Raw genomic sequence first — 26228 nt, 5'->3', positions numbered from 1 at the left:
TTTTTGTGTTAATTAAGAAGAATCACATGTGGGAATGGCCTTATTACGTTATCAGAGCTCAGAAACGAGAAATACCAAACCGATTAAAACATCTAAAAATAAATTATCCTGAATTAGAGATTTTGTTCATTGATGACGAACCAAATTCTATCAATCTGTATAACCAAATGAAAGAATCTTTGAATATTTTATACAACGGAAATCATTTTACTACAAATATGGCAGAATCTCGACTGATTTATAGAATATCTAAATTACACGATGAAAATGTTTCTAAATTTTACTAAAAACAAACTCTCGATTTATTATATTTTGTTTGTAAATGTTTAGCATAACTAGGTAACCATCGTAGAATTTTTTTTTTCATATTCACAAGGCATTTCGTTTTTATAACTTTCGCTGAAAATTTTTTTAGCACAATCTTTGCAAAAAGCATCTTTTCTATCTTTACTATACTGCCAGTTATTAAATTCAGAAATATTTTTAATTTCTTTACAAAAGTAACAATTTTTTTCTTCTAAAGTTAATTTGTCCATTTTAACGTATAATTCCTTACAATAACAGTCTTTTCTATTCTCTTCTTGACACTTTGTACATTTCTTTTGAGACTCCATTTATATAGAAAAAATTATTACACGATGAAAATGTTAAACTCTTAACTTATGATATTTGGTTTGTAAATGTTTTTGATAATTATTTAACCATTTTATAGTTCTTCCACATTCACATTGAGTATCTTCATAATATAATCTATGGTGATTCTTCTTTACACAATCTTTACAATATGAGTCTTTCTTATCTCTACTATAGTGATCACTATTAAACTCTGAAATTTTTTTAGTTTCTTTACATTTAAGACATTCTTTATCTTCCAAAGTTAATTTTTCTATTTTATCATATAATTCTTTATGATATTCCCTTTCACAATCTTTGCAAATATAATGCATTCCATCTTTCCTATTTTTATCTTTATAAAATTCATTTAAATCTTTAAATTCTTTGCACTTTGTACATTTCTTTTGAGACTCCATTTATATAGAAAAAATTATAGCTTTGACTTTCTCAATTCATATTCATAAAAACTTTCCGGTTATTTCTTCATTATTTAAATCTTTTATACTATAAGTTACAGGATCTGTGTTATTAATTTGATAAATCACAAAGATTTCTCTTGACCAATTGTTCTTATATTTGTTCGAAAATGTTTGTTTTTTACTAACAATTCTTACATGATCATTGAATTTAAATTTAGTTTTCGTGTGAATTTCAGGTGGAATATACTTGAAAACGGTCTCTAATAACTCCTTTTCTGCATCCTTATCTACGTCTTTCGGTTTCATTTTGATTGTGCTGTGAACTGTATCGTTATAATTGTTTACGATTTTTTGAAGAATATCGATCCATTTAAAGTTTTTATTAATCTCAAAAAGAACCTTCATTCTTTCATTTTGAGTTCTGTTATATCTCTCTACAATACTTGATTTCTCTTCGTTTTCAGTATGATAAATCTTAATGTTGTATTTTTCTCAAAACTTCGTTAAATTCTTTATTTTTAAACTCTAAACCCTTATCTATATGAAGTAGGTTAGGAGGTTTGTGATTGATCCTTATGGCATCTTTTACTATATCTTCGAAAGCTTTTGAAATATCCTTGCCGTTTTTTCTTTTGATAGATCTTGACCAAGCATATTTTGAGAAAGTATCAATAACATTTAACATATACTTAAATCCATCATTTTGATCTGAATAGTTAGACATTATAACTGAATCTGCTGCCCATAAATCGTCAATTCCTAATGTTATAATTTTTTCTCTTTTTAAACTTTTTTCGTACTGGTGCATGAATTTCTCGAGCTTCAATCTCTATCTCATCTTTAGTCTTCAATTCTTGCTTAACAGGTTTTGGATTTGGATTCTTTATAAACTTACTCTTGTTTGTCTTACATTTTGAACATTTTGCAGCAATTCTATACAATCCATTTTGAGTTTGAACGATTTTTGAATCTATATTTTTCGTTTTCTTTTTACACTTGTGACAGTGAATTAAATCATCTTCCATTTACATATCAAAGTTTCCAAGTTTATTTAATTCGTCTAATATATCAGATTTTGCTTCATTTTTATAGCCATACGGTACTGTATCGATCTTATTTTCTAGGACAATTCTCTTATCATCTTTAGCGTTCAGTGCCAGCTTGTTTATGGTAACAGTGTACAACTCATGTTTATAACTTTTGATGACTGTCATCTCCCTGAATTCTTCTTTATCTTCGAACAAACATTTCTTCAAGTTTTCGATATTTATGGTTTTATTTACAACGCTTCTCTTAATTCCTTTACACCTAACTGGATTTTTGTCTAGATATTTGTACGAGTACATTTTCGATCTCAATCCACAAAATTCTTCTAAAACTTCGCTATTTAACTCATCTTTAAATTTCCCTATTACCTTCTTATTTTTAGTAGTGAAACATTCGTGATCTTTTGGATAATCACTTGTATCAAAGTCATCTATATTTTCTTTAATAATTTTAAAAGGATCTCGTTTCAATTCTAGAAAATAACTGTCTGTATCCATGTAACACAGATTCAAATCTGGATCAAACTTCTTTAATTTGTTGTAATAAAACTCGTACATTAGCAATTTTGAGAGGTCGAGAACTGAAAATCCTATGTAGATTGGCTTGTTAAATTTAACCTTTTGTTTGTACATGTGACTCGCTATACAATTGTCGTCAAAGATGTTAAAGCATTTGAAATTTGTTTTCTTAGCTTGTTTCATTGAAAATTCTTCATTTCCAAGCTTAATATCACATCTGTTTCTCACATTTTCCATAGATTTTCCAAAAACTGAGTTGTTCATCAGCTTATAAAAGTCCTTTTCAAAGTCGCTTGTAGCTTTGGTTCTCATGTTTGTGTTAAAATCAATGTATTCTTTCATAAAAGGCTTCTGATCGAATGCAATAACTCTATTCACATGTTTCAAAATCATACCTTGTTCCAAATAGAACTTCAAATTTCTCGAATGAACAACGTATTCAGTTTTATCCAGTAGAGTTGTGCAAAGTTTGTTTTTAAAATGTTCTGGAGCAAGAGGTAAATCCTTGTGATGTTCGTGTAAATTTGTTGGATATCCAAGATCGACTTCGAGAATATAGCCATAATCTTCGTCGCCAGTGAGTTCCAAAATTGTTTCTTTCCATTATGCAGTTGTGTACGTTTTTGGATCCATCCACTTGATATCACTAAACGGCAGTTTTTGCATTAGGCCATACCCATAAAGGTTATTAGCATCAACGTATAACAAATAGTTTTCGGGCTTTGTCTTATCGAAATCTTTCAAATATTTGTTATTTGCTTTCACATATCGCTTAATACATTGAGAAATGCCCCCGCGAATGCCTTTTTCAATCATCAAATACATATTATAATCGTGTATCAGTTGAAGCTCAATTTTCGTTAATTTTAACATAGCATCCCATGCGAGACTGGGAGCTGTTAGATAGTGTGCCGGATCGAGTTTATAGCAATTCAAACAAATATTCCTAAAATTTTCAAAGATATCAGCGAGCAATAGAACATCTTGAATGTTATAGAGATCAGAGTAATTTCCTAGATTTTTCTCTTTTAATTTGTTCCAAACATTTAAGTAGTGTTGAAAATCTTTCTCAGATATGCTCTCATCTGTCAAAAGTGAATAGAAATCTTGAATTCTCAATTCTTCTGTGTAATCAAGTTTTTCAATACTGTCGATAAATTCATAGGGAAATATTCCTTTTCCAGATAGAATTTTAAAAATCTCGTCGTCGTCATTTGGCTGTCTTTCTATTATCTCATTCAGTCCATCTTGTATAAAATGATTTGTATGTTTGAAGTCTTCTCTCTTTAGATTTTTAGCTAACTTTTCTATAGACGAGGCCATGAATCTGAACGTGTCTACAAACGAAAACTTGATGAATTTTCTTGGCTTATCACCTTCGAATTCATAGCCATATCCAGAATTTACAGAATAATTTATATATTTTTCATCGGTGTTTGCAATCAAATCAACATTTCCATATTGTTTAGCCAATTCTTTTATGTACAAATGAGTATCGTAATTTGACATATTGTGGCAGAAAACGGGAATATTCTGAGGAAATTTTCAAATTTAGATTGCAACATGCATGAGCTGCGCCTCGAAACTTGCCGGTTAAATGACAATGATCTCTCACTTTATTATAACTCTTATCTTTCCAACTATCAGGAGTAAAACCATACTGAATTGACCCAACATCATAAGCAGACCATTCACAGATATGACAAACGTTTGAATTTTGATACGAAATTTCTTCTTCTTCTGTCAATTTCATAGGTTTCATGTTCTTAGAATTATATTTTTTTCGCTATGTATTTCGATAATTTATTGAGTTCTTCAAACAATTTTGTCGGGACGTTTTTCAAATCTTCTTCATTTTTGGCACGATAACATATCGGTTTGTACATGCGATTGGTCACATTCGACACTAAATATAGAGTAAAACCATAAGGAATGTGCCTCTGAATCTTGGTTGTAGTCGATCTTTGTGGATTGTTCTTGCATGTCGGAATTTTTTCTAATATGCTCTCAAAGTCCATATAAATTACGTACGGATGGTTAAATTTCTTTTGATAATTAGTAAATTTAGTTGTTTGACCTGGAAATGGCATAATTGGCTTACAAACTTCATGATTTTTACAAATTTCTAAGTGATCTGTTAAATCTCCAGATTTGTAAAAATGGCTTAAACATCTTCTACACAAAAATTTTCTTTCTTTATGTTTAGACAACTGCGAAGAAACAAGCTTATTTAAATCGGTTATCAAAACATAATGAGATTTATCATCTTGTTTAACATACAATAAATCAATGTTTGTTTCAGCGTCATATTTTTCAGAAATTTGTAACGGAACAATGTTAATATTTTCATCAAAACTGTAGACATTGATAGACATTGTTGGATACTTATACTTGGAATTGTAGCTTCGTTTTTCAAATATTTGTATATCTTTCAGAGACATTGGATACTCAAAACCTGAAAATATTTCGTCATTCACAAATTTTTCGTATTGCTTTACACGTTCACAGTCTCTTTCTGGTTTTTCAATAGCACATCTTATTGAGTAAATAAAGCAAAAATCATCTCTATTTTTTATATTTATACAAGCTTTTTTATCTTTGATATTCTTTGGTAAATCGATGTATGATCCTGCATTCATCATTTCGTGTTTGTTAAGGCTCAAAACTAGTTGTTTACAACTTTTAAATGTCCATCCGGAACCTTTATTTGGATTATTCGTTTGTTCTCGATGTGTTAATTTATTAAATTGCTTAGTAATAAAGTCGTTTACGTCAAAGATTTCGTCTGCTTTGATAGTAAAATACATTAGACATATTTGCGGTTCACCATTCACTAAAGTTCGTTCGTATTCACATTCCAAAGAGAGATAGCCCTTCATATTTTTAACATTTTCTTGAAATTTCTCGATTAAACTTTTAATTTCTGACCGCATAATTGAAAGATATTTGTAAATTGACATGGAATTATCGTTTAAGTTTGTTAAAATGTATTGCTTGAAAAGACCGTGTATTGAGGATAAAACTTCTACATCAATGATATTTTCGGATTTTACTTTAAGAGTTTTATCAATTTCTTCGATCATTTCAGGCTTGGTTTTATCGTTAGTACCGATAGCCAACTTTTCAGCTATTGAATGAAGTTTTTCATCATTAAATAGGTCGAGATTTTTCTTTTCAACTTTGAAATTTCTCTTTAATTCACGTAATTTCTCAATATTAAACATGTTTTCGTGATCGGCAATTTTATTTTCTCTAGCCCATTGTCTTAAATAATTTAGTTCATTATCGTAAATTTGCTTGTTTTTTTCATGACTTTTAGAATTATAATGGCGATCATAGTTTTTTCTTAAAATTTGTATTTTGCAGAACGGACATGATATTTTTTCGCGCTCCATTTAGATAGAAAAATTTATTTAACTAAATGGTGCTTGTAAACCAACGATTGCGCCTCTCACGGCGTGATATCACTACGGATATGACGCAGGCGAAGCGATTATCGTGATGGTCGGTCTGTAGTAGCACACCTCGACTGTCATTGATACACACAGCGCAATCTTTCGGAACTAAAATGTCTTGTAGAATAAAGTCTTAACTCTAAAACTTGCAGTCCCTCCCCACGTGATAGTACTGTTTTGATAACCATAGTTGGTGTCTTTCTTCATAGGAATCACATGGAATATTATCTACAGTAATACCTTTTGTTTCACACAAAATGTGGCTATATTCTATAAGAAAAATTCTATAATGCTCTTTAATGAATTGTGTTGATAAATCTTGATACTCACAAAAATTCCTAAGAAATTCATCAATTAAGTCTTGATTATCTTGAAAGGACGTATAATATGGGAAAAATGTCATAAAAAAACGATGAAAACTCTCTGTTTGTTTATTTTTTACTTTCTTTTCAATATCTTTCGTAATTATATTAAATATGTAATCCCTTACTTTTTTAGTTTTTTGCCGATAGTAAAACACTCCATTAGACGTTTTTTCTGCAAAAGACTCTACAAGTTCTTTTAATTCTGTTTCATTTAAAGACGGTATCAACTGTTGTTGAGAATAAACCGGCAATTCACTGAATTCATCTTTGTTGCACTGTTTTAATGCTAGAAACTGAAGAGACTTTGGTGAGTTCATGTTGTTTGGTGACTATTTAGTAGAAAAGTTTTTTATTAAAGTATGTTTTTAGTAAAAATGTTTTAAATTGATTAAATTTTATTAAGATTTCGAAGATTTTTCCTTTATTCGTATCAGATTTGACAACATTTTACAAAGCACAGCTTAAGAAAGTAGAAGCTCAGATTCGGTTAATTTTTCATTCCACAGAGTAATGTACCGATCGCTTTTGGAGACGAACGACTGTAGATTCGGTTAATTTTTCATTGAGATTTGCTGTGTTATTTCTCAGCTTCCTTTATGGTACATTGAACAGTATTTTACATTGCTTTTCGGTCGGCTCCGAAAGTGCGCCAGGAACCCCATATTACTATCTACTTATATATATATATATATATATATATATATATATATATATATATATATATATATATTATTATTATTATTATTTATGTTAAGAATTACTTAATGTCTGATTACTACGTAAAATGCTACTAAATTACTTATCAAACAGCATGTATTAATAAGTCTCTCATAAAGAGGTTAAAGCTAAACTTCTAGTCGAAACTTTGAGAGCTTCTTTGGGCCTAACAGGTTGCAGGAACAAAATTAAATGTCTACCAATGACTTCATGGAAACATAGAAATATTTTAATATAATTTGGGAGATTTATATTTTAAGTTAAGAACTTTATTATCTATACCAGAGGTGGAAATTATTTTTTGTTAGGTTTTAAATGCTTAACCGTGTTAAGATCAACAATCTTTTTATGTGTCGCTATCTTTTTTACCATTACGAAAATAATAAATAATAAATTTGTTTATTTTTTTAAACGTAATATTATTTTACAGAACCTAATTGGGATAATTATGTATTCCTGAGAATGTGGAATTAAAAATATTTCAAATTTAAAGATACTTCACTTAAAAAGAAACTAAACCCGGTTTGTTTACATTTGATTGTATACTATTACAACTCTCCCTAGGTCTCATAGAGGGATTTGGTGATTGGTTAAATTTGGAAATGATGTTTTAAATTTTTGTGTTAATTTTTTTTTTTCTCTTAGTTACATTCGGAAATGAAGTTTCCAAATGTCATGTCGTGACGTGTATTGTAGAATAATTAGAAATAGTAAATGATGTCTTGTCGTACAGTTTCCCTGGATATTGCATCCAAACACTAATAATGTAACACATTTATCAGTTACGAGGAAAAAAAACTTATAAGAATCTTTATAGTTAAGTTTTATTTACCCGTTTGTGCCTCTAAAATTTATGTTTTGGGGTAATCATACAACAAAAGTTTAGCGTTATTAGTAGTCGTGACGTCAGCAATATAAGGGACAGCTAAAACGTAAGCAGCAGTTTTAGTAAAATATTATTTTATATCCATGGAAACAAAATAACATTTATAATTTAATGTTTTAAAATAAGTCTAAAGTTTTATGTCGCTGCATTTTTCAAATTTCCTTCAACTCACAGCTAGTCGTGGAAGTAACACCAGGAACAAGATGATTGGCCAGAAGCAGGACAAGGACCAGGACTTACAAGGATAAGTTACTTTATTTCAATTTTAATCATAGTTTTTACTTGCTATTTCTCGTTATACAAAGCAGTTTACATCCTAGTTTTAGCGATTATTTACAGCACAAAACGCCACAATAGTTCATACGTAGCGCTAACAGAAGTACAAATTAAATATAGTTAATACACTGTATTTTTAAGTTTTGTGTAAAAGCTACTAATTCGTGTTTGGTGCTATGTATAATCCTCTTAGTACCCAAAGAGTACAGGGAGAATAAGGTTACAATATTTCTTATTGAATGGACACCAATAGATCAAGTCAAGTCAAGTCGCTGTGACTGTGGGGGGGGTGGAACCCCCACATCTTTTAAGGCCTCTGCCGGTTAGGCTTTTGCCTTGTGTCTCGAGGGTCAAGTGGGGTGAAGTGTCGTGGTGCAGTCGAAGTTGTAGTCGATGTCATCAACTTTAGGCAAATCACCTCAGACTATTTAAAAAATTATATGAAATTATATTTATTCTTCAACCTTTCACCGATTTTTGTAATTATTTATGGGTTTTTTAATAACATGGTAACTTGTTTACCAAATAACTATTCAATTGCAGTTTAAGAGCACTGCACTGTAGACTACTTAAATTATATACAACAAAGCGAACAGTTTAATCAAATCTACGAGGTGTTTTAGTTACAGATATACTAATTAACAATAAAATGTCATCGAATAGTGTCTGTTGATATTATATCCAAGCGATAATAATTTATCACATCAACCATACTCTAGGATAGTAAAAATAATCGTATTATTTTTGTATTTTGGATGTATGTGTATGAATAATCAGATAACAACAATCGATTTAATTTTATGTTACTAATCGTAACGTAAACAAGCAAATGAAGGTAAACACTAAAATAAAAATTCATAATTTAAACATACACAGCTGTCTATATATTTTCTAAATCCATGGAAACCTCAAAAGAAAAGGTGTTTAAATGTTTTTTATTAGTTAAGAAGTTCTGTTTACAAAAGTCAATGATTTCTTACTATATTGTGTTGGGAATGCATGATCAAGAACAATATGCGATGATAAAGCTTGACAAGGGCCAGGACTTTTCATAGTACAGTTTTATGTTCAAAGTTGCTCAACACGCAGGACGTGGAAAATGTACACCAAGAGTTCGATTGCAAAGACCAGGATCAGCACAAGGACTTAGAGATGAGTTACTTTAATTATTTATAAATCAAATTTTTATGCTCTCAGTATTCGTCTTACCAAAAGCAATTTATATCCTAGTTTTTGCGATTATTAGTCACAGCAAAAAACGTTAAAAGTGTACCAGTGTAATAATAAAATGTTATAAATTGAAAGGTATTCTTTAGTTTTTAAGGAATTTTACAATACGTTTATTACTTGTTTCGTGAACAGTCAATTATATATGTATAACTTTTTTCAAAAAATAATAAGAACGTGAGATTTAGGATTTTTAATTCTTTCAGTACTCTAAGCGTACAAACAGAATCAGTTTACAATGTACTACAATTAAATTGCAATTTTTCTTTTAAGATCCATTCATACATATATTTAAAAAGTATAAAGATTACTAAGAGAATTATTTACTTTTAAATCTCTAAAGAGACTTTCAAGCATTTTATAGTAGGGTACATATTTAGAATATGTTTAAATTAGTGAATGCTAACTTAATTATGATTAAAATATAAAAATTTATCCCGTTAACTACTTTAAACTCAATAATAAAATAAAAATATTCTCTAGATTTTTAGAGAGATGTAGTATATCATATTTAATTTATCGAATTATTTACTGAGATTACCACTAGAGCTCTCTTCCAATTTACAAGAGATTAAAAATTAGTAATTTAAGTAATACAGTTATAGAAACAACTTATTATACTCATTTTATACTTTAAAATTCATTTAAAGTATGTAAAATAACATAACTCTGTTTCATGCCAAAGTATAATTAATCGTTAACGAGAATGTTAGTAAACATATTTAAATAATTGTAAGTTGTGTTATTTCTACTATTTTTGTTTGTGATTACAATCGATACACCAAAGTACATTAACACCTCCTAATATTTGAAAATGCTCTTCGAGTACATAACAAATAAAAATTATTATTGAGTAAAGGTAAAATGTTACAATTTAAATTACTCATTGCTCTAATCTTCGGGAAATATTTTACGCAATTACTTGAGTCGGCGAGTAAACTGAGTGGGATAATTGGGTTGAAGTGATGAAACATTACTCAGTGTTATGTCAGACTGAGTGAGTAATGAAGCGGAGAGAGATGATGGGTTTTCTCGTGAAAAACATGCAGCAATTGTTAGTAATTTATTGCTTAGGAATATTTTAGCAACTTTTTTTATACACTAGATATCGAAATACAAAACCACCCAAAAGGTTTGTATGCATTAAACCACTGAAATATTAGCTTTATATAGTTAGCAATGTCTACTATTTATCATGAAAAACAAACAAAATATTTTAAAAAGTCGGTCTGAACCGTACAATATAATACATATGTTTCCTTTTAGGAACAAACTTAAAATTGGTTGAAAATAAAACTACCGAGAGTTACAAGCTAATAATACGCTCTTACAAATTTAATAAATATTTTGAGTTTAAATAATCTGATAATACACATTTAGTACGATGCTATTCGTGCATCACGTAAATCCTACATATACTCCTGGTTTCTTATTTTGAGCTGTACATTGACACTTAAGCTGCAATCCGAAAGAGTGAAAAATTAAATAATATTTTTCAGAGGACTCAACATTAGTTAAAGACTACAACTGTGTTGTACTGTATGACGTAGTAAACTATTGTTGTATACTTGATGTTTATTAAGTATTGTTCACTGATAAGCTGAATATGAATTGAAAGTTCTGTAATTTACTTGGGAAACTGTCAGTTAGGAAATCTCATTTTGTAGCTATGATTGTGATTTTCAAGATACATAAAATGACCGAAAACGTGGACTATTTGGAAGGATATGGTAGCTCTTCTTGCACCCTCCGAATTTCTTTATGTTAATTACTTAAAAAGGTAATTTGACGTACTCAGTATGAGTATAAATATATTTTTATTTTAAAGTATAATGCTTACAAATATGTTTTGCTGAACGAGCCGCAAAAATAAAAGTGACTTATAATTAAAACAAAACAAACTGTTTAAATATTTCTGGCTATATTATCCAGAATAAACTATGGTAATAAAAATTATAGAAAGCTCTTATATATTCTAAATAAAGGTAGTGCAAATGGTTTTAAATAATTAATTTCAATTACAAGTGTTTTTGGCAACTTCCGTACCAATCGATTTTTGGGAAGATATATGTTTTTTATATTTTTTTTTTTATGTAATTTGCGTCCTCAGAATTAGTATATTAAACCATCCTAACCAACCTATATATGTTTATGTTACATTTTTTGTATTAGCATATTCTAACATACTAGTTTTGAAGATATTATTAATAGAGAAAATTATAAACATTTCTTGATTGGTAGGAAACATCGTAAAAGAATATTATATCTTTTTATACGTAGATACAAAGAATGTAGCTTTCTTAGATTTAAATACTATTAACTTAGGATTATTATTGCAACTATACTTAAATATCATAATTACAGCTTTGAATAATCTAAAAATATACAACAATGTTGGTATAATTTTACATGCGAATGATGAGTTTATCTTCAGTTCTCCTTCCTCATACGTGTAGCGTTTGAAATCTCACGCTGTTGCAGATTGACTCCTGAAATCTGAAGTCATGTTCGTCTGAAGGGACCCAAAAATAAGTGGCGACGAAAAACAAAAAAGCTAAAAAGCCCCCTGCAAAGTTTCGACAACAAAGGCAACCAGATAAGTGCAATATAGGTTAGAAGAGGTATTCTCAACTTATAAAAATTAATTAGAAATACGTAAAATGTTATATCGAAAACCGTACTTAAAAGATAATATTCGATCATGTACAACATAATCAACTATTCTTTAAAATTTGATTTAAAATGGTTTGCAATGTTTTATTTTAAAATGAAAACAACCTCATTTGGAGTTATTGTATAACTGTTGGTAACAAAGCGTATACTTTGTTTGTTTTCAGTTTAAATAAGTAATCTTTCCCCCTAAAGGCAATGCCCAGGGGGGATTTTTAAAAAGTAACCATTCCAAAATATCATTATTAAAATATTTCATAATAATTAAATTTGTGACGTATATAGTTTTCTCTGTAGAATGTATGTGTATGGGTGATTAGATAAGTAGAGATTTATTTCTTATTAGTAGTATCCTTGACATAAAAAGGCAACAAAATATAAAATAATGATAAACGCATATGAAATATATCAAACCGCTTCCAAACAATCATTATTTAATATCCATAGAAAAAGAACTTCTGATATTTTAATATGTTTGAACATTAAATACTATTGCGAGTATGTTTTAGCATTTCCAAAGTCAGATAATCACTACATGTAGTACTATGTGATGGTCAGTAGTTGGACGAAGACCAGGACTTACAAGGCTGTTACTTCTATTACTGAGTATTCACAATTTCTCCTAATAATGACTCTTGATATCCAAAGCAGTTTACATTTAGTTTAGTAAGTATTAAACACAACACAAACCACTAGAACAGTTTATATGAAACGAAGACCTGATTCCAAAGCAAAAAAATGTTTATATCTGTTATTTCGTCGGATTTCCCTTTATCTTGCAAAGATTTTTACTGTTCACAAACATTTTTCATTATTTAAAAGCTACAAAACTTGTGTTTTGGGTTGTTTTAATCCTCTCTGTGCCCAAAGCGTGCAGGGAGAATCGGGTTCAATCCTATGGAAAATCATCAGCAGTTACAGCAGTAAAGTCGCTGTGACTGTGGGGGGGTGGATCCCCCAAATCTTTCAAGGCCTCTGCCGGTTAGACTTTTGACTTGTATCTCGAGGGTCAAAGCCCTAGTAGCTTTCGCTACCTGTCAGTGGGGTGAAGTGTTGTGGTGCAGTCGAAGTTTTAGTCGATGTCATCAGTCATCCATGGGAAGACGCAGTTGGGGGACCTCCTGGGCGCGAAGCTCACGGATGCGATCCCACGGTGAGGACTCTGCAGCTTCCTCAAGACTCGATGTCAGGCCTTCTACGAAGCTCCTGATGGTAGGGACGTTGGACGAAGCCCTTACTACGGTGTTCCTCACGAATCAGGGCGACCCAGTAGCCCGCCGGAGACACACGCTCTGGACAGCGAGCAACTACCTCCTTGCGGTCTTGCAGGTGAGGTGGTACCATGCTGGGGCCGCATATGTGAGCACTGGTCGTATCAGAGTCATGTAGAGCAGGACCTTCGTCCTGGTTGGTAGCTTCGTGGAGTTGAGCAGGGGGCCGATGCTGCCGAAGCCTTTCCTCGCTTGGCCACAGATCCTCTTGACGTGGGGTGTGAAAGTCAGCTTGAAGTCCAGGTGTACCCCCAGGTACTTGACTGAAGTCTTCCACGGTATTTCTTCGCCGTTGAGTGACAGGTGACGGCCGTCCGCTTGTCTTCTTGTCCTTGTGAAGTTTATGGCTTCACATTTGTCAACGTTGACCTTGATCCTCCACTTGGTCAACCAGGGCTCCAGTAGGTGCAGCTGCCGCTGAATGTAGAAACCCAGCCATCCTCAGGTTGGCAGAAATGGCCGTGACGAGCGCATCGTCCGCGTACAGGGAGAGCTGCACTCTCGGAGCCACCGGAAAGTCGTTTGTGTACCACAGGTACAGGATCGGGCTAAGGACTGATCCCTGTGGTACACCAGATGTCACTAGGCGGGTCGTGGAGGTGGATCGGGCAACGCTGACGGAGAAGGTCCGGAGGTGGAGATAGCTGCGGGGCAGCCGGAAAATCCTGCCAGGCAATGGAGACGATGACAGCTTGAAGAGTAGTCCTTCGTGCCACACCTTGTCGAACATCCACTTCTCGACTAAGTACGGACTACACAGATCCAAGTGTCCACAGATGAATCTTTGAGGAAAGAGGATTACCGCAAGCCCCTAAATAAAATTTGCAATATAGTAAAGTTCTACTTAAGGTGACTTAGGACTGCACCGTGAAACCATAATCTCACCAACTCTTCAGAATATAGACAGGTGTATGTGTCTCGCAGATATTTTGGCATTTTCTCTTGGAAAATAAATTGAGAAATTCCTTTATCAATGATTTTCTTCACAAAGCGTATTGAATGTTAAGGTTACTACTACTAGTTGCGATATTAACAAAACCATTTTTATATATTAGTACATTCTACTGACTAATGTCATAAACAATAGGCAATAGTAGATATAATAATATGTTCATAATTAAAGCATATTTTTGAGTTAGTTTCGCATGCGAGTGAAAACCTAGCTAACAGTGACATTCCAGACAACAACCTTTTTTATCCTCATCAGAGTAATGTCATATCAGCTTTCCAAGTTACAAAACCGTTTATTAATTACTCTGCAAGGCTCTTTCCTCAGTTTCCAAGTAATGAAGGAGTAGCTAGTAATTTAACGATAAAGTTTTTAAAATACAATCCAAGCTCTACAGCCGTAAGTGATGTCTTAGCTACAAATGTTTAAAGCTGTAATTTTAATACATATACATTTGAATAAAAAGGAATGAAACAAAAGGACAAAAAATAAATGTAGCTTTAGAAATTGATACATTTTTATATTCACAGGACTTTTTTTATAAATAAATGCAAGGTACTACGTAGTTATAAAACATTGTTTTTCCAAATTTTTAAATACGAAATCCAATACTAAGACGTTTTTGTTAAATAAAACTTGGTCAAGTGAACATTTTCTAAACTTTCAGATTAAAAGCTCTTATTTGGATAAAAGTGAGTTAATAAATGAGAAGGAAACATGATAGAAGTGTCCAATCAACAACTAGTGCACTTCGTTGTTACGGGACTGTATAGTACTGATTAACTGATGGAAACCCTTATTGCATGTCAGACTAGAGCACGCTGAGAATCTTCAATGAAAAAGGTTAGAGTAAAACATACAAATAAGTACTAGTATTGTATGTACTACAATAAGTAACCTAGTATAGTGTAGTTTTCAAAGAATAATTTACGAATTACAAGTTTCGAAGGTCACCCTTCAAAAAATAGATTATCTAGAATGTTTTACAATAACGGTAACAAATACATGGCTGAAAGTTTGCAAGTTTAGACTTCTCATAATGTTGGCTGACGGTCAGATTTACATGTTTTTAATAAAACAAAATATTTCTGATTAACCTATTGCTTGATATTTTTTTACTTCATTCTAGTTCTTTTATTACGAACCGGATCTAAGCTAGTTTTGGCTGATAATTAATTTCATTTTTGGAGGAAAGGTTTAATAAATTTTACTAAATTTAAGGCTGTTTTGCTTATATTTTTAAAACGCTCTCCCTACACTAGAAAAGAAATAAATAGAAAGAATTCATGTAGTTAGTTTCATAATTACTGAAGAACGTCACTTGCGTATAATAGAATATGGACACTTTTATTAAAACAATCCAGCTAATGTGTCTCAAACATCTAAGTACACATCTAAACTACTTGCATCCATGGAAACATCGGAAGAAAATTTCGGGGTTTTTCAATGTTCCGAATTGCTCAGTATCATATTCAAAAGTCATTCTAATCGCAGTACCTCGGAGAACCACCCAACAAGGAACACGATGTGAGGCTCAGAGAGGGGTCTAGGACCGACGTGTTCAGTGTTCAGTGAGTTATTATTATTATTTATATTATAATTTTTTATACTATTTGTAGACATGTAAAGAAACTATTCCTTCTGCTCTTATGACACACAAAATACGTAGTTACATCGCAGTTTTATCGACACCTTATCACAGCATAAAACACTGGTCCAGTGCATTTTGTCCTACGAGTAAACTGAAAAAATTCTCGTGTGGTTTCTTTTTTCATCAAAATGGGAAAAACTTCATATACACATATGTCGATAAACGCTTTGTTGGCGAGCCAAAGAGTTCCCCCGATTTTCCAGGAAAGTACGGAAATAAAGCGAAACCGATGTTTTTTGTGCAAAGATAGTTTATAAGTTATTTGAAGTTATTGGATCTAGTTAAATCTATGGAACTGAAAAGCTGAATAAAATACATCCAAGACTAGTAATATCAGCCATTTCTGAGATATCCGACAAATTATTCAAAATTGGGTCTCGACACACATGCTTTGTTTCGATTTTAAGTGTATTAACTTCAATAAATGGTTAATAAACGGTCAAAATGTTTATCAAAAACGTATATATAGTATAATTCTGAGTACTGACAGCTCGTTTAACCCGTCTACTAACCTGAGGTTTAGTAGAGTAACAAAATTATCACTCATTGTTTCCAGGAAGTAAAGAACACTTAATAGTTGTATTAATTGAAAACGTATTGAAATATTATAAAGGACCAATAATACGTCTTTTGCTCGATCTAGGGGTCATAATTTTTATTATTCTTAGAATTTTTGGAAAGCATAACAGTTTTTTTAAAATCGCAAATTCACAATCAGTGCACTCATAAGCAGTTTATTATCCTTTTATTTTATGCTCACTCACAAAAGAAAGTTTTTTGATTGCAAGAACCTCATAAAGATTACTTTAGTCCAGATAATTGATTTACCACAGTATTCACAATGATTCATACTTGTGTGAATAATTCTTCTATTATTAGTTCATAATTACTTCATAATTTCTTTCTTTCTATAGTTTCTTTTTTCTTTTTGCTTCCAAACAATCGATTCAATTGCTAGATTACATTAAGTGCCGCCGGCCTCGGATTTGTTATCTCTTTGATATTAGTTTAAACATTTTAACTCCGGTAATTTTTAACCTACCAGTGAGAGCTTTTTCACCAAAACCAAGGTAGTATGAAGGATCTTTTAAATATTTATGACTTTGGTAGTTCAGTTTGAATAATTAGCTAAAAATAACTTGATATTTATGTTTTTAAATCCTTTCAGTACTTAGGATTGCTTAATTTCTCGTTAACACTTTATCAACATAATGTTATGTTTATCCCCACGCATTTTATGCGTTTAGGGACATTTTATGCATAAGAATTTCTTTTTACTATCTAAATATATATACGTTTCATTACTTTAAATAATGTCTTTGAGTACTTTTAATACTAACGTACTGTGAAACATTATTAAAAGTTTGTTATATGTTGTGTTACTGCTTTTGATTGCTAAATATGTCCATTATTTAACATCCAGAGCGACAAAAAATAAAACTGAAAATGCAAATTTCCTAAATTATAATACATATTTATTTTCAGGAAAATTTCAAAATGTAGCCTATGCAAATATAATACAAACTAAAAATAAAGTTATAGACATTCATAAAAAAATGGATCTTTAGAAGCAATTACTGATTAATTTGAAAATATTACTACACTATGAATTTTGTATGATGTACTATCCAAGAAAACCAGTGAAAATGTAACTAATAAAGCCTTACTTGTCTAAGAAAATTTTTGAATTTGTCACTATATAACTTACATATGTATAATTACATAAAAGGAATTTGGTCAAGTTTTGGTAATAAACGAGATGTACACATTCAAGACAAGTTAAAAAGGATTACAGAGAAAACATTCTATTTAAAAACTATGTATAACCATGGAAACAACAATAAATTATTTGAGGTATGTAATGTTTGTGAATAGTAATATTTATGCTTAAAAGTCTCTTAAATCCAGCACGTCAGAGAACCGCCACCAGATACATGATTCTATGACGAAGGGTAGGACAGCAACCAGATTGGGTGAGATACTTTTGTCATTTATTTATAATAGATTCAGGTCTTAAAGTATCATGTTACCCTAAACAGTATACGTCCTACTTTTAGTATTTCAGCAACAATTATTACAGCACAAAAAAACTGGAACTGTTCATAAGTAATTGATAATAACTTAATGAATAAATTGAATTTTAGTGTTTAACATTTTTCATCTAATAATTTTCTAATGCTATTAATATGGTGTAACTGTAAAACATTTATAATATAATGTACACTGGTAATATATGACATTTAAAATGTGGAGGATTTGTAAATAAAAATCTGCTATATGCTCAACGTTCTGAAACCTTTCAAGCAAATCGAAATTCTGTCAGCGAAACATTTCCTTTGAAATAAAATTGACAGCTCTAATTGATACTGGTAGGCTTCTTTCCTGTCACTGAAGATGTTTGATTGAAAAAAAAACGTTCCTTTTGCTCAATATCTAACAAATTATTCACTCTTCAAGATTCTTTCATTCCAGGTTAGAGCATAAATCTGTGTTCGTTTATTGTAGTTGTTATTTTCACAATTCATCTTAGGTTACATACAAACTATAGTTTATATTTTAATAGGAAAATATATCGTGTCAGAAACTTTTCACATACTCGATCATTTGGCTTATATCCAGTGATATTTATATTATTATTTAAAAATATATAAATATCTTAATATTTTCCTACATTACTTAAAAGTATATTTTCGATTGTAATAAACAATAGTTTAATTTTTAGTTCATGACAAGGTAGAGTGAGTCATTTTGATGGAAAAAAGCGTCAGCAGAACATCTAAAATGAGTGAGTACTCTGCAGAATTAAACAATTTATTTATTTATTTATTTTTATGTAGAAGCTATCAATGAATTAAAAATGTTATTGGCTTATTTGGTATTCTTAGTAAGTAATTAAGGTATTTAACTTTAGATGTAACAAATATTTAGATGTACAATTCCGTGGGAATAAAAAATTATTATAAGGGAGAAGAAAAGGTGATATTTAGATTTCAAACCCGAAATTTGGTTTTTTCTTGCTTCTAAAGTTTGTGACCAGCATCTATTACTGTATTCTTCTGTTTGAGGAATCCGTATCCTTTGCAATAAGTTTTATTGAAAATTAATTGCATTGCACATGTATCTAATGAAAGAGACTGCCCACATACAACTGTCTACAACAAGAACAGTTTTCTGTGTTGTTATTCTCAGAGAACATACCGCCATTGAACAAGTGATATTCCAACATGGCTTACAAACAAGGTAAGATTATACTACATCACGTGTCACGTAACAGGCTTCGCTAAAATTGCATGTAAAATTTAAAGCCTATTTCAATGTTGAGATATCTTACAGAAATGTTTACATCCCCAGCTGACAAAAGATACATTTTTTGTGTCTGGGTTAAGAAATAGGTAGGCCTATCCATAACGCTATGCCGAATGCCATGTAGGACATGCACTGTCATAGAACTTGCTCTACTCTATGAAGAAACAATTAATAAATTATTTCTTTCATAATTCTACATGTGTTACTTTTCAAATTAGTTGTAAAATAACATATAACATTTTTTAGTTGAGTTAGGATTTACAGCAAAAAATGTTCCCCTGTACTGTATCTCAACTATAGTATTTTAACACATAAATTAAAACTTAGAAATAGCAGCTTGAATCTTAATTATTTTATTTAAACTATATGCAACTTTAATTATAAATTATATACCCTTATGGAATAAATATTTTAAGTGTTTCTAAGTCAAGCGTTTCCTATTGTTTTATATATGATTACATAAGTAATCTTTTCCCCTCTTACAGTATGCCTTCAAGAGATGTTTACCAAGGACTAATGGAAAGTTTCTCTTGTTACTCTTTGTTGTATTCATATGTTTTATCTTCTGAAAAATTAAAATGTATGTATGTACAACAAGATAGATAGAATTTTGACTAACTGTAGTCGTGATGCAAAATAAACAAAGACAAATATTATAAAACCACAATGTTATACAACACTGTATACTTTAAATGATTTAATATCTAAGGAAACAGAAAAGGATACAAGTGTTTACATGTTTATATTTAAGTTGAAAGTTTCATGTTTTAGCATTTTCAAAATATTTTCAACTAGCAGCACATCAGTGAAGCACCACCAGGAACACGATGTAATGGCCAGAAGCAGGACCAGGGAGAGGATCAGGAAAAGCATGGATGAGTGACTGTTATCATTTAGATATTGTTGTTTCCTCTATCTCTTGATACACAAAGCAGTTTAAATCCTAGTTTTATAGTCTAATAATCTGAACAAAAACACTAGAATAATTAGTTTTTTTTGTAATAATTTCGGTAATTTATAAACGATTTTTTCCTTTCTTGTAAGGAGTGTGCTTGTGAGATGGACTTTCTAAACTATGTCTTAGAAAAATATTTTTGGCATGTTCGAATGGGCTAATTATTAAAATTAGTTGAATTAGGTTTATGTTAGCTGACAATAATTCAAATGCCTTAATAAATTATGTTTGATTATTTCAAGTAAATACGTTTAAAAACATATTTTGTTGAGTTAAAAAAATAAATATGGTCTATTGTTAAATTATTTAGATAGTTTCTTAAATTAACACCAGATCTCTTTTGTACATTAAATCAAATAAAAGATGGGGATTCGAAGATATATAGTAATAGAAACGCATTGTTATTTCCCGTATCGCTATTTAATTCTAATTTAAGTAATAACAAGTAATATAATCTTTTTTCATAATAAAATAAAATGAGTCAATGTGGAGAATAATACGTCAAGCTGAACGTTAAATCGAGAGGGAACATTGTTGGAGTAAACTACTTTCATAACGTTGTTAGCAAGTCATTTCAATTGAATAGGATTGTTATTAAATCATAAAACTAACCAAAGAAATTTGTTTTATGTATTACATATTTTGAGTTAATGACAAATAACCTCCCATTAGTTTTAGGTTAACCATTAAAGTTTTCTTTATCAAATATCTGATATAGAAAATCCAACAAAGGGGTAAACAAGTATAAATAAAATCCGTTACCTTCTTGAAAGTTGCAGGTTGTTAAAACGATCATTTAAATGATCCTTGACATATTTAATACTATTATCTTTTAAACCTTCCTCTTACGAAAGCGACAACTCTCACAACCATCTAAATATAAGGACAGTTCACACCATGTTTCAGAACAGCCACAAAATTAGCTTGTTTGTACTAAACTGCAACATTTTGTTTTTCCAAGGAGCTAGTGTTTGATTTCTCTGAAAACAGTCTGTTTCGACACCTGCAGTAGTGTATTCTCTTCCTTTTTAAGACTACCAATTATCAGGCTACCAATAAGTACATGGATTACTTTTATTATACAGAGTAAGAATTTTCAGAGTTGATATTGTCCTAAAATACTAGTTAATGGTTAAAACTACTCTTTTGGGGCTACGATAAGTATAGCTTTACTTATACTCTCTTTAAATCTTATTTTGGACGACCTGCTAAAGTCATTGAGTGGTCTCTTCGTACAAGGATATGCAAAATCACGGGATTTTCGTCATGAATAAGAAAATCTCCGTAGAATCAGCATATATAGAGATCATCCGCTTTGTAGATTATTAAGGGAACAGAAGGAAAAACTATCTGCTTCTATTTCACTACCTTGTAGAGTGGTTTATTATTTACATTGTGGTCAAATGTTTTGAACATTCTAAGGAGGCTCTACCTGAATGCCTCGACATGGTTTTGAGACTAACGAAGTTAAAATCTGGTTGCCTTTTTATTCTCAATGCTTCAAAGCATAAAAAATAGACCGCCCTTTTATTTTATAGATTAAGAAGAAAAAAAGAGACCTTATTATATGGATGCTCCATTACTATAAAATATTTTTACTTCGTTCCCGCTTTTCCTCACAATTATACATCCTAGATGAAAAGTGCCCTCGTTCTACGTTATCTCCAGAAAAATTAAAAATTCCCTGCTCTACAAATGATCCAAAAAGTTATGGGAACATCTACCACTCAACCTCAAAAATAACTGTACCTGACTTTATCAAATCGTATATTTTGTTTTCGCTCTGAATACATAAGTAATCTTTCGCCTAAAAGGTAATGTTCAGAGGGATACTTACAAAGTAACCATTCAAAAATACCATGATGAAATTATATCATAGTAAATAACTTATGACATATATGGTTTCTATATATGATGTATGTGTATGGGAGATTAGGCAAGTAGAAAGTAATAATTTCTTTTTAGTAGTATCCTTGACATAAAAAGACGCCAAAAGATAAAAGAATGAGACACAAATATGAAATATAATTAACAGTTTCCACTGAAACATTATTTTATATTTATAGAAAAACAAAGGTCTGATATTGTAATGCTTTTGATCAATAAATAGTATTACGAGTATGTTTCAGCATTTTCATAGTCGTACAACTTGCAGCACGTTAGAAAATTACCACATGCAGTACAATGTGATGGTCAGTAGCTGGACGAAGACCAGGACTTACAAGGATGAGTTACTTCTGTTATTAAGTAAAATTACAATTTCTCCTAATAATGACTTGATACCCAACACAATTTACGTTTTAGTTTTAGTGACTATTAAATATAATACAAAACACATGAACAGTTTATATAAAAACGAAGACCGGATTCCAAAGCAAATAGAAGTTTCAAATATAATGTATTATTTTGTTAAATTACATTTATTTTTCAAAACCTTTCACTGATTTTATTTATAGAAAGCTACTAAACTTGTGTTAGGGCTGTTTTAATCCTCTCTGTACCCTAAGCGTGCAGGGAGAATCGGGTTCAAGCATTTTCCAAATTCTGAGCGTCACACCAGATTTGAACTGCTTTCCATAGTTGATGACCAATATTTAATATTTTTTGAGAAGATCAGTGAAAGAACCACTTAAGGATCTCTTCAGGATGGCGTCCTTTCTCCTTGTTAAGGACGATATGTTTAGGTCTGTAACAGTAGAGGTCTTTTCGCACAGGTATATGCAGACGAGATGACATGCTGAATCAAGTATATTGTGTATTACACATGAGTTCAGAACACATAGTTCAACGAATTTCCTTCGATTTACTGAAACCATAACTAGTTTACGAAAAATTTTATCGAATGTTGACATAAAATCGAATTAAATTGCAAAATTTGTTGGAAGGTTTTAATAGTTACTTTTTATTCGTGTTTTAACACCCACAAAATATAAATTTTTTTGACAAAAGTATAGATTAGAACATTTCAATTCACAATTAATATCCAACCTAAAAGGAACACTACACTTTAATCGTGTATAAAGTATCTAAATTCTTAACGTTGCTTTATTAGGTAGAAGTAGAATAAATACAGATGTACAAAGATTGAAAATCTCGCTCAGCGAGTACACTTGTAATAACTGTGTGTTTGATGTATTACTACAGCTAATGAATTCTTAACGATTAGATCGTGCCACTGTTTTAGATAATAAATATATTGTGCAGTTTATTGTGCTCATAGATTTACCCATAAATACTACCATATTTATCATTCTACTATATATGCTGTTCTATTAACCATATATCGCGTAATGTGCACTTGTCTTGTGTGTGCATGATAAACAGTCTTGTTCATATATTTTTTAATCACTTTAAAAAAGGAAAAAAAATATGTACTGAATTGATAAATTGCACCTACTTAATAATTAGATAATTTAGCTTATAATGTTACACCAAGCAATACCTTAACGAGATTGTTTTAAATATTATTTTTAGATATCATGCTCATTTATGAGCTTCTATACTTTGAAGGCTTCGTAAGGAATTCATTAATATCGTACGACGATAAAACAATGAATAGGATTCTCTCACAATAAGCCTCTGTTACCTCAAATGCTTACGTAATAAGTAAATAATAGTATCTCCGGTGTCTAAATTCTACTGTGAGGTATTATATTTATTTGTGACCCACTATGACTTTATTAATTTATAATGAATTAATTGCTATCGTATGATGATAAATCGACGTACAGGATTGTCCCACAATGTGACTTTGTTGCCTATTGAGACACTTTAACGTTTTGGGAAAGGGCTCACAAGCTAATAATAAGGATATTATAAGATAGCAGAATATACAAATTGGTTTGTATGTTATTGCTGCCATCCATACGAGTATAAATTAGCATATCGTACTTGTCATTACTATTTTCCCTTACGTTATGACGTGTTTTTCCCTTACATTACGTGACGACACATGATATTTACTCATGAAAATATAAAATTCTGGAATACAATTTTTACTGTGACACTGTTAGAAGTGGAATATTTGTTTTTTTGTTTGTTTTTTTTCTTTTAAGTTAGTTTCATCAAAATGTTTAGGGAATACTTTAACCCATTAAAGCCCAAAACTTTTTTTTCTCAAAATACTTTATTCACTATAAAAAATAAATTTTTCCTTATCTAATTTACACTAATATGACCAAAGAAATATTTATTTTAAACATTTTGGTACTTTTTTAACATGGTCGTTAAACGACCCGTTGGGAGTAAGGCCTTAGTAAAACACAATAAAGTGTATATAGTGCAGACTTTATTTACAAACACATTTGAAAGACATGTTTATTACACAAATGATTACTCTTTGTGGAAATCTGCAAAACAGGTATCATGCAGTGGGACCTCACATCGTTTGCACGCTTTTACAGTTTTATTTTTACATAGAATACACCTTCTTCTACTTTGACCTTTCACTATAAGATAACCTCCATGGTCACTACGGAGTGGGTTTGAAGCCCTCTTCAGTGCTCTTGTTGGGCCAGTTTGCTTTAGGAGCGCGTCCAAATTTTTGAAGTAAAAGCCTGGACCACACTTCTTTGGAAACAGACTGTCCAAAGTAACTCCTTGAGAGCGAGCCAGAAACCAAGTGTTGCTCATCACAACATCAAAAAGCCAGAGAACGATTGGGATATACCACCGTTTTCCACGAACGCCTATCCTGTAGTTCGATATATTATTGTCCATTAGATCGACACCTCCCATATTCCTGTTGTATTGCGCAATACGATATGGCTGAGGAATGGAAACTTTCTTTCTTTCTGTCACTGAATATCTCTTAGCTTCACCAAGAGGAGCCACACCATGCTCTTTTGACAATAGTGTGACAACACTGTTATCTTTCCAAGTGACAGCTGCTATGTTATGACTTGTCAATGTAGCTTTCAAATGACCCTCTTTCATGAATAGACATCATTTTATTGTCATTTAAAGGGCATTTCTCTGTTCGGTTTGCCCGGACGGTACCTGTAGCAGTCATTCCCAATTCGTTCATCACCTAATTCAATTGGTGTATCTTCATAGTTTTCAATTACTTCGAATTGAATCTCTGCCTCGGCTTGGAGCTGACGACGGCACACTCGGTCTGGGTCATTAGAATCTTCCTCTCCAGATTCTTCATCTGTGATATTGTGAGGGTCATCATTGTCGGGAGGACATATATAGATATCAGCTGCGGTGTATTCTGAAACAGCGTCTTCCAAGTCTTCTAAGATCTCAGCTAGCGTAAGCGGACTGCTGATCCTGAAATATCCCAAAAGTTCAAAATAAAATAAAACATTTTCTGTTGAAAAAGCAGATAACATAGATGTTAATAATGTTTTATGTATAATGTGTATACATATTGATTTCAATTTAATACCGTGCGCTTTTTACTTACAAACTTGACAAAAGATTCAATGCTAGGTTTGAGGTTAGGCCTATGCTATGGGCTTGGTCCCAACGGGTCGTTTTCGACCCACTAATAGTTTGTCATGTAATAGTAAAAAGTCAGTAAGTTTCGTGAAACTCACTAATAAACATTTTTTTTACTACATATATTGATAGTAATATTCACTTATTAGATATGTTTTGAAAGGACATGGTATGTATAAAACTAACCTGTGAAGTGGAGCAGACATGATGTATTGTGCAACTCTCAATGTAGCAGACTGCGATTAGTAGTAAGGGTGGGGGAAGAGGCCCCAAACCTTTTCTCAAGGTCAATAGACTAGTACACTTTCCAACAAAAACATCACAGACGGAATAGTACGCTTTACTACAAAATGGTTTACACGTATTTAGATGGGTCGAAAACGACCCGTTGGGCTTTAATGGGTTAATACTTAAATAAGGATAATTTCTTCACAACCAATTTTCAACAAGCTTTTA

General features: G+C 31.3%; 1 protein-coding gene across 1 annotated transcript; it reads right to left on the bottom strand.

Moving 5' to 3' along the window:
* Nucleotides 1-24659: 24659 nt before the first annotated feature.
* Nucleotides 24660-25262, bottom strand: LOC124370241 (piggyBac transposable element-derived protein 3-like). Its single transcript, XM_046828529.1, has one exon. It carries the CDS (start codon nucleotides 25260-25262, stop codon nucleotides 24660-24662), a length of 603 nt encoding a protein of 200 aa, XP_046684485.1.
* Nucleotides 25263-26228: the final 966 nt, after the last annotated feature.

Source organism: Homalodisca vitripennis, unplaced genomic scaffold (genome assembly GCF_021130785.1).
Source record: "Homalodisca vitripennis isolate AUS2020 unplaced genomic scaffold, UT_GWSS_2.1 ScUCBcl_63;HRSCAF=889, whole genome shotgun sequence".
Classification (NCBI taxonomy): domain Eukaryota; kingdom Metazoa; phylum Arthropoda; class Insecta; order Hemiptera; family Cicadellidae; genus Homalodisca; species Homalodisca vitripennis.
The sequence above is the reverse complement of the archived record's forward strand: the minus strand, read 5'-3'. Positions and strand labels throughout refer to the sequence as shown.